We start from the raw sequence: 10,552 nt of genomic DNA, 5'->3' as shown, positions 1-10,552 counted from the left end.
GAGTCCACTAGTAGTTGTAAACATGCTTTATTAGTCGCTTTGCTGATGAAATCAAGAGTTATTTTTATTGATAATCCTTGTTTGATCTTGTTTTCCTTGACCGTATCTGATGAGGAAATGCCAGCGCATGTTAGTTGACCATTTTCACCATCAGCGATTGCTTCAGTAATTAAACAAAGCCGAACATGGCCCCGATTTCCCCCAAACCATGGTTGGGAGTGGTTCGCCGGCTGGTTTTGAAGTTTTCAAGACATTCGGCTGTACGTGGACGGGAGGTCTGGAATGGGTTGGCTGCTGGTTGGTAGTAAGTCACTAGTGGCTAGTGTGTGTCTGGGAGTCAAATTCGACTTCTCAATCAAAAACTGGTCAGACTGCTGCCGACCTACCACTAACCTTGGTTGGCTGGTGGTCCTGAGCTATGTTCGGCTATGTCTAACCAGGGCTTTACGAACGTTCAACAAAGAAGGAACTTTTCAATTTTGTTTGTAGTTTTCGCTGCCTAATTAGAAAATGAAGAAGTTAACGCTTGAACTAATTAATAAGCATATTTGGAAACATTTGAAATATCGCAGAACTATCTTGGTGTAAATGCACAGACCGGACAAACTTCATTTGACTGTATCTATTGCCCAATTATCCTAATCTCCAATCAGATCTAATGGTTGCGAAGACGGTATCCTTTCAAAGGTGCACAGATATACTGAAGAAGTCAAAGGTATTGAGCATGAATTAAACATACAGAGCCATAATACTGAAATTTATGTATTTCATTTCATAGTCTGTCTATTTGCAGTTTGTAAAGACACTGAAAGGCAAATATTCTGGAAAATTCTTCAAGCCTAATGATATCTGTTAACAACTATAGACCGATACTAGGTGCATAAATGTTGGTGAAATTTAAGTATCAAGTAGTGATAAAAATCCAAATGTTTACAAAATCATTGACAGAAGTACATGTGCCATAGAATTACACTAATGGTATGAGCTAGCCAGACCTTGGCATTGGACCTGAGAACGGATAGGTCCTTTCTTGGACGTGCTCACACACAAAAATGTACATAACTTCTATTTTCATTTTCAACTTTTTTCTTGGTTTTTAATCCAAGCTGTTATCTTGAATATTGAGTATGAGTAAATAAATATGAGCAATCCTGCCTTTATCATGTTTGGAAAAACATTCATCTGTGGTTAAAGTCCTTCTCTAAAAATATTCTTTCATTTGACGTATATTCCACTCTAGTTCCACTTGTCTTCTGAGACCTATCCACAGTCACTGATGAAAGACAGTGGATGCTATCTGCAACGTCTAACTCTGTTAGATACCTTATCCAGATTTATTTCATAACCTTCATCAGTGTATACCACTAGTTGCTAAAAACAACACCAGAGAAACAAGTTATTGATTTCTTGAGCAAAAACCAGTGAATGATGATCAATCAAATTGTTCTGGTCCTATAGCTAGCTTATTTTTTTGATTGATTTACTGCTTTGTTGGATTCATGTAACACTTTGAACAGATCCTCCAGACTGGTCTCTACACACTGCAGGAAGTCCCGTACGCTGTGCGACGCAGGGTAACTCGTGACGTTGTACCCGAGCTCCCTGTCCCGGATCGCGTAGCCAATCCCGAAACCGTCTGGCACGACGGGCGCAAACCCGCCGAGGTTGACGGCGTGGCTGCTGAGCGTGCTGGTAGAGAGGATGATGTGGTTGATGGCAGCGTATGCGGGGTCACGGAAAAGGGCGGGAGAAGCACCGTTCTTCTCGGCTAGGGTACGGAGGGCGAATAGGTGTCGGTCCCAGCCCTGACCTGTGGTAGGAGGAGAAGCAAAGTTTTATTCTAAAGTTTTGAAGAGATTTCAAAACTTGAAATCCGCCATTAACGATTAAAGTCAAATGCCTCCATAGCTAACTATCTGTCTTAAATCTTTTTCACTATTTGTACAATTGTAGGTAACCATAAAAAGTCTTTGAACGTAGATGCATCACCAAAGCTTTAAAATTCATTTGATGCTATGAAAACACAGAAAACATAATTTTTCTTTTTATGCCATTTTGCATATTCAGCCAAACACCTCCAGTCATATTAGCCACATTAAGACAATGCCGTCCAATTTTACATACACATGTACCATTAGTCATCATTTTTTTCTCAGTCCCTTAAGTTTGTTGTTTGACAGGACCATGTTTTACCAAATTTGAATGTTACCTTATAGTATAACAGTTATGCCGTTCATTATGCTAAACTATGTTGCAAGTCAGTATTGCATTATTTTTTGCATCTTACCCATAGCAGCATTTCTAGTGAGGCTGTTGTGTTTATCGGAGCAGGCCTGGATCAGCTGACGTAGGTCCGTCGCGTTGGCTGAGTCCACCTTGTCAAATGCCAGCGAGCACTGCCTGGTCTCCGCGGTGCAGGAACGGACTGTCTCCGTGCGCCCGTGTTTGAACGCGGCGGTGCTGCAGGACTCGTAGGTTCCCGCGCTCTTACCGGTCAGACGATGGTAACCCATCTGAAACAAAGGATACTCCATGTTATGTCATGCCTGGGCCGGGATAACATTCAATTCAGATGTTCTGGACCAGGTGGTATTTTGGGTTATCACACAGGCTTCTACTTGTATCAAATGGGTTCATAGAATGATTAAAACGCACTGTGTGCGTCGAGTGCAAAGCTGTTGAAAATCCAAATACCAGATTCAGACATTGGAATTCTGTTGTGACATTTTTTTTGTTTGAAGACACCACTTCTGGCACATTTTGCATTGAAATGTGTGCATTCATGGGTGGGTATGACATAAACAAAATACAACACAGTGTATTCCGTAGACATCCAGGTAATAAGACACACAAGAAAACGGTTACTCAAGCAACTGGATAGATTTTGGAAACTGTCTGACGTTGCAGGTAGCATCAACTGCCTTTCCTAGAGTCACTGATGAAAGACATGTACAGTGGGTGCTACCTGCAACCAGTCACTGATGAAAGGTAGCGGATGCTTCCTGAAATGTCAGACAGTTTTCAAAATCTATCCAGTGGCTTGAGTAATTGTTTTCTCGCGCAATATTTCCCAAAGTTCCTTCCCACCTGTATGGCCAGCTGCATTAGTGAGTCAGGGCTGATTTTGAACTTCTTCAGGTCGTTCTTGCCATATTTGGTGTACTGCAGGGCGGCCAGGTCTAACGGGGTCACCAGGGAGAAGAAGTTCTCCTTCGCTGTCTGGATGCCTTCTTCAAGGACTCCGTCCAGTTTGAACTCCAACTGTAAACGGTAAACAAAGAAGCAAACAAATTTAACAAAAGGGCAGCAGATTTCCAATTTTCAAACCACTCTTACTCACCCACTCACTCACTAACTCACTAGCTGACTAGCTGCAAGCATTGATTCGAGCTATCTAGTGCATTCCACTCTATAATAGCTATAGAAAATTCAGTCAGTCAGTCAACTCACCTTCCTAACGTGTTGTGACGCATCAATGTCTGCAGGTTTACAGGATGGTGAAACGTTGGGAGAAATCGACATGTCGTCAAAGACCTCGTTAAAGTAGCGCAGGACAGCAACACCATCGCCCCACGCATGTTCGAAATTAACCGCCGCTTTCCCGTTCTTGTCTACAATCAGAGAAAAGCTCTTGTCGTACCATCTAGCAAGGGAGAAGAGTGTAAATATATAAACAAACAAGTGCAGAGAAATAAACTTCAGTATGTATCTGCCATCAAAACTCAACATCCATGGCCACATCTAGTTCTTGCGCAACAGGGAAAAACAGACATCTTTTGTCAGTGACTCAGTTTTGTCAGTCACTGCTGAAGTGATCTTGAACCAGTTAAGTTCAAAATCAAATGAACTCAATGAATGGATGAGCTAATCTTCCACTGGTTGTGACAGAAAAGACAGACGCTACAGTATATACAGGACCATGCAGGGAAATATTCCTAGCTCTTTTCAACAAGTACAATGAACAGCGGACCATGACTCAACGTCCTAGAACTGTGACCCTTCGGAGTAGCATGCATGTCAGTTGATGAACACTGTCAAGATTCAAACTCCCCACTTCTTGGTCCAGAGTTGGAGTCACTTACACCACTGGACAGTACATGCTAAACTTTGTGAGATGGTCCGTACCTGTTTGCCCCGTCCCCATGCAGCATGAGTCTGGTCTGACTGTCCACATCGTCTGCCTCCGAGTCGTCCAGACACAGACAGAACATGGCGCTGTCCACCGCCTTCAGCGCCGCGCCGTTCCCACAGTCCTCTAGTTTCTGTCGCAGACTTGCCCACGTGTCCCTATTTTCACAAACAGTACCAGAAATCAAAGATTACATACCGCCAGTAAATGATTTCGAGTTTCTGCAAATTTCTTAATGCCATATCTCATGGCAGCAAAAGCTAACAAACCAACAGTTGTACCAAGATCTAGTTTTCTACCATCTGTCGCCAAGAAAGTCCAACAGCACAGAATGAAACTAGCTGTCACTGTATCAGACACTCCGAAATCTCTGCATCCCATATTGTACTCTGGGAGCCTACATTGTAGGTGTAAACACACATTATCAAACACAATGAAAAACAATACCACCATCGGAGGTGATTCTCCTTTCCAGAGGTAATAATAAGTGCCAAACTGCCTGTCTTAAGAATGGTACGTTAGCGTTCTGTGTACAGTTTCAGAATGGTGAGGCATCCAGTTAAATGTGTCTCACTAGCCCGAATGTCACTGTGACAAGGTATTTATCTTTTATAACAATCTTATAAAACTTAAAAGTGGAATATCTTTAATTCATGTGACTTAAATGCTCTTAATGGCAATTCTAAACATGGCTTTGTCAGTACATGTCGTAAAAAACAAAACAATTCAGCATTTTTAAAGAGACCATTATTTGATTCCTTACCTGTTTTCTGCAGTGAGATAGCCGAGAGGGTGGGAGGGGGGCGGGGACTGGTCTGACAGGATGTGACTCAGGTACGCGTGAAGTTCGGCCGCTGGCTTTATGTTACCTGAAACAGAATGGTTGTCTTTAGTTTTTCTATTAGCATAAACTGTGAAACGCACAAGGCGAGTAGTACAGTCTCCTGGCTCCCGGGAATCGAACCCGGGAAGCCAGCGCACAAACCCAACGCACTTACCACGAAGCTAAAAAGTCCGGACCAGTTAGACTGGTCAGTAAGTGACACTTGAGTTGAGCCACACTGTTACAACTGGATAGTGGGTGAGTGAGTGAGTGATAGCATTGTAGCTGAACCAAATTAGAAAGAAATATAGAGAAAAATATCATAACATGAGGATTCATCCACAGCTTCTCCAATTATGCTGTCCACATACAAACACACATACTGTACATACAAATTTCCGCTGCAGTACTGTAGGAAGCTGCTAGGAAGCCCATTCTTGAACTTGACCTTCGTCTCCCCGACACCTACCCACCTACCAAACATCATGAACATCCATCCACAGCTTCATGAGTTACGCTGTTTACATCAAACACATGTATCCACAGCCACTCAACCATGGCAAAACCGAAAACATAACCTTCTCGTGAAGGTAAAAATATTTTACCATCAGCGTCCATCACGTCGAACACGTACATGTGCCCGTTGCGTATGACCAGTAGGTGGTTTGCGGTGTCGTCCACCACGATCTCGTCCCTTCCCGGGCGCGGGATCCGCGTGGAGTTGAAGAGGTTCTTGTACTGACTCATGTCCAGGGGGTAGCCGTTAGCCAGGTAAGCACCGTACCAGGACAGGGAACTGGGGACAAATCTGCAGGAGGGAATGAATGAGGGAGTGAGTAAAGGAATGAAAAAGCAAAACACCAGGACAGGGAATTGGAGACGTACCTGCAGGAGGGAATGAATGAGAGAGTGAATAAAGGAATGAAAAAGCAAAACACCAGGACAGGGAATTGGAGACGTACCTGCAGGATGGAATGAATGAGAGAGTGAATAAAGGAATGAAAAAAGCAAAACACGAGGACAGAGAACTGGGGACATACCAGTGAAGGGAAGGAGGGAAGAAATTAGAGTGAATAAAGGAATGAAAAAGCAAAATACCATGACAGGGAACTGGGAACATACCTGTGGTGAATGAATGAGTGAATGAAGGGAATGAATGAATGAGCAAATAAAAGGGAATGAATGAGCAAATGAAACAGTGAATGAATGAATGAAGGAGTGAATGAAGGAGTGAGTGAGTGAGTGAGTGAGTGAGTGAGTGAGTGAGTGAGTGAGTGAGTGAGTGAGTGGATGAATAAACAAACACCGTACCAGGAAAGTAAACTAAGCAAAATGAAAGACAAACAAAAGAAGCTTGTCTTACCGAATGATCCTCTCAAACCACTTGGACTTGCTCCTCTCCCCCAGGTGGAAAATCTCTGGTTTCAGCAGCTCTGCTCTCAGGCACTTCAGAAAGCGTGCAGAGGACACCACAAAGTTGGTGGCCCTCACCAGCTGTCAATCAAAGGGGAGAGCCAATCAAACATCAACAGGTGATACAAAAACTGCAAAGAATGTCTAATAACTAATTTGTGGTCGAGCAAACTTAAATTCATTAGCGGAAGGGAGATCCCTTCTTAAGTCAACTTTATACCACATACACTTATTCATTGATTCGTAAAAGTAAAAATTCAGCAAAAGGACAAAAACTTGACTCTGTCTACACGGTAAAAAACTGTGTGAACCAACATACATACTTGTTATGTTTTGATTTAACTTAATGCTTAAAAATAAAAGTAATTTTTTTAAACCTTGTGCTGAGAACCTAACAATTCAAGTGATGTTGCCTTATCCAGCCTTAAACTAAAGTTCTCATATTGTGTCAGTTGGTCCCCACTCTCAGTAAGTCAAGCTTGTCTCAATCATGATATTTCTGACTTAGGGAGAAGAGACACTGTTCTAGTTCTACTCATGTAACCTGTAACCTTCATGTGGCCTTCTGACATTTTATATGATGACCAGTGAGTAAGAGAGGAAGAAGAGACTTCTATGATTACCTGGTCGGTGTATCCAGCCTTTGGGTCGTCCACAAACGACATGAAGGGGTTATAGTTCAACACGACGGACACCCGACTCTTCAGGTACATGTCGAACCATGGGCCTGGGCATGGTGAGGGGCAACTTGTATGAATGAACAACTGGTTTATTTGAAATTCACAAGAAAATTACATTTAAAACTATACTCTAGCAGCCACAGACGGGCTGAACTGATGACTGATCTATGACAGATGGTATCAAAATCTCTGGTGTGCACTGATTATTCAACATTCATATTTCATTCTAAAAGTCAGAGAAATGAGAAAATTTGTGTTGGTACTGTAAATGCAGAAATGTTCGCGGTGGTCTTATGTTTGCTGTTTTCGCAGTAAGCTCTTCGCCGCAAACTTAAAACCTTTTTTTGCCCTCCTGCCCCCTTGTCTACTGTTGTCTCAAACGCGAACTTAAAACCACAGCGAACACCTCATTTTCTCTCTGCCGCGCAATCAAAACCACTCGAACTTAAATGCCTTTACAGTATGTCCTGATATCTTGCCATACTTTGTACCATGTACAATTGTCGTGCAATAAAGTTCTTCTTCTTCTTCTTCTATAAAAGGATATCATTTGAAGTGTTCTATGTACATGTGTACCTACCTGAGATGTAACTTGTGTGTTTATTCTGGGCATTCATGGCAACAAGTTCCTTATGTAGTTCTGTGGACAGGAAAAAGGTTGTAAGTCTCTAATCTTACATAGTTACTAACATCCATTTTACACAGTAAATAATAATCAATTCTACCATAATAATGTTCATTGAGGTGCCTCGAGCATGTTTAAGGGAAAGGTCTAGCAACCCATCCCAGGCCTGTGAAAATATATCCTGCTAATTAAACAGCACTAGGAAACATGCTACCCTATGTGCCACTAGGCACTACAAGGGTCTGAACAAACATGACTACAGAAAGATGCAAAAGCATCTTACAGGTCTATAAAGGTTAGACATCCAGGCAATACGCAAGCAATATTAACATTTTTGTTGAACAGCAGGTTTTTAACCATGAACTATGAATTAATATGCAAATAAAGAGAAGACAATTTTAGATAGTCCAATAGGGAAACAAATCTAAAAACAGTCTTCTCTTTATTTGCATATCAATTCATAGTTCGTGGTCAAAACCTGCTGTTCGACAAATCTTGCTTAGAGTCACTGACGAAAAGTAGTGGATACTACTTGAAATGTCTGACTGTCTCCCAAATCATATCCAGTTGCTTGAGTAACTGTTATTTGGTGCATCTCCTTACCTGCTCCTTCCTTTGCCTCAAACTCCTTGGTGATCCTGGCAGTCTCCGCGTACTGCTGACTGTCCAGAAGGGGTCCCTGGGAGGCGAGGTACCGGCTGCACGTGTCCGACAGTTTGGGAACCGGGAGGCGCGGCATGCTGGGCTGGAAATGGTAGCTGGGCACGATACTCTCCTGAAGATACTCCCGCGATCGACTGTTCCAAGAAAAGTGTTGGCAAAGTTATATTTTAAATCATGGTTTGTGTTGACGCATGTATTATTGGTTGATTTCCTTTTGTTTTGACTCAAATTTTGTTGTTAGGTTGTTTCAGAATAATAATAAAAATATTTAAAAAACTTTTGGACACAGTTTTGCAATTTTTTGAGTAAATTCTGTACTTTAACTCTGCAACCAACAGCACAACATAAAAGCAATCTGTAAAGTCATGTACTAGGGCTAAATGTTAATGATAAGAAAGCATCTTAAAGGACTTTAGAAATGTCTCAGCAAAATGCTCTCCTGTAGATACTTCTACGACCAACTGTTCCAAGAGAAGTTTTTGCAAAGTTATAACTTTGGGCAGTGTTTGGCCTTTTGAAATGCTTCTATCGTAAATTTTGTATCCACCCTATATAAACTTGAAAGGAGTTTGAAGTTATGTTCTAGAGCTGATTGTTGGTACTCCTGCGATGAACTGTTCCAAAAAATATGACATTTAACATTCATTTTATCAAAGTTTTGTAGTCTTGGCATGCCTTTTATAGTTATTATAATATGTAGGCCCCAAAGAATAACTTTATTGCAAAGTTCTAGTTTTAAATCCAGGGGGAAAAAATGCTTGAAAGGCATCAAAATAAATTAACATAATCTCAGATTGTTTTTTGGCTAGGATTTCTCACATACCTGCTCTTGAAGCGCCCCTGGACTGATGTGCATGGTACTGCAGCAAGGATCTGAAATGATACAGGGAGAACAACTTTCAACTGACAGTCAACATCATAGCAAACAAACATTGTAATTAAAAAAGAAGCAATAGTACAAGAATTATATCCATTATCATTTTGAAGCTTTCTTTAACAAAGCATACAGAGGAGTTAGATGACCAGCTTCAGGATCAAAAGGCTGAGAGTTCGAATCCCAGCCTGTTATTGCTCACTGTTTACACACTTTTGACCACCTGATATATACTCCTATAAATATTCTTTTAACTCTATATGTTAGGAACATCTATTATAGTTGCTAGGGGAGGTCATTCCAAAAATGACTGGCCATTCAAACATTGAATGGCCAATAACTAGTATGCTTTTGCAAGTTTGAATAAACATTAAGTGAGTTGTGTTGGAGCATTCCAGGTGTACAGACGTGGTCTGTTGTCTCTCTATTCTCTACCTAATCAAAGACTTGACTCTACTAGTTATCTACTCTACTCTACTCTACTCTACTCTATGTATTTTAAATGTAGAGGACCTTGTACTGCATTAGAGCAACTTTGACTATTCGAATCCCTGCCCTTTACTCTGTGTACATGTGGTATTTTCCCCCACAGTTAGTCACTACATAAACAGTTGTCCTTTGGAAGACAAACTAACTGTTGTTTTCGTTGCTGTTGTTGTTTCTGCTATGACCAACTTCCCACGCCCAAATAACTTCAGACATGTGATAGTTTTGGTTGGTTCAAAGGTGGTGGCTTTACAGCGAGGTGCCACGCAATTAGCATTTTTAGATCAGAAAGAAATGTACTGATCCCTCAAAAACACAACCTATTGTTCATGTAGATGTAACAGATAGCGTTAATTCCACATCTCCATGGGAGGGGGAAATTATGGGAGGGGGGCGTTTCAAACAAGTGGTCATATCGGTAAATTCTAACAAGTTACAAAAATCTTACTTCGACGTTTCTGTATCTAAAATGTTGCCTTACCTGTTCCTTGCGTATATGACGACCCGCGAGTCCGTACAGGCGGCGGTACGCCGGTATAAGCCCGGGCTGATACGCCGGTATCTTCTGAAGGGCAGCCATGATGGAGAACAGTAGGTCAAAGGTCAACCCACCTACAACAGTACAGGGACAAACCATTAACTAATACAAGGGGTGTAATGTGCTTCTTTACCATCTGACGTTTATACTACTAGTAGTTAAAAGCTTTATTGGCACACCTTGAAAAGTATATAGAGAGAGTTTAAAATTGGTAAATTAAAACAGCAATTGTTAAGTAATGAGCAATGTTTCAACCAATGCGGCTGGAAAAATTTCAAGGTCATTTGTTGACACACTTCCCTAACAGGATAACGTTAACAG

At 41.5% G+C, this 10,552-nt stretch overlaps 1 protein-coding gene across 1 annotated transcript; it reads right to left on the bottom strand.

The window, feature by feature from the left end:
- Nucleotides 1–746: 746 nt before the first annotated feature.
- Nucleotides 747–10,311, bottom strand: LOC136446023 (carnitine O-palmitoyltransferase 2, mitochondrial-like). Its single transcript, XM_066444291.1, has 13 exons — nucleotides 10,175–10,311; nucleotides 9,157–9,206; nucleotides 8,274–8,467; nucleotides 7,626–7,685; nucleotides 6,989–7,092; nucleotides 6,316–6,446; nucleotides 5,558–5,760; nucleotides 4,893–4,998; nucleotides 4,126–4,287; nucleotides 3,451–3,643; nucleotides 3,088–3,261; nucleotides 2,288–2,513; nucleotides 747–1,810 (listed from the first exon to the last, which is right to left on the bottom strand). Exons 1-13 carry the CDS (start codon nucleotides 10,271–10,273, stop codon nucleotides 1,464–1,466), a joined length of 2,049 nt encoding a protein of 682 aa, XP_066300388.1. The 5' UTR covers nucleotides 10,274–10,311; the 3' UTR covers nucleotides 747–1,463.
- Between the last annotated feature and the right edge of the window lie 241 nt (nucleotides 10,312–10,552).

This window comes from Branchiostoma lanceolatum, chromosome 12, assembly GCF_035083965.1.
Source record: "Branchiostoma lanceolatum isolate klBraLanc5 chromosome 12, klBraLanc5.hap2, whole genome shotgun sequence".
Lineage (NCBI taxonomy): Eukaryota > Metazoa > Chordata > Leptocardii > Amphioxiformes > Branchiostomatidae > Branchiostoma > Branchiostoma lanceolatum.
This window is presented reverse-complemented; position numbering and strand designations above follow the sequence as displayed.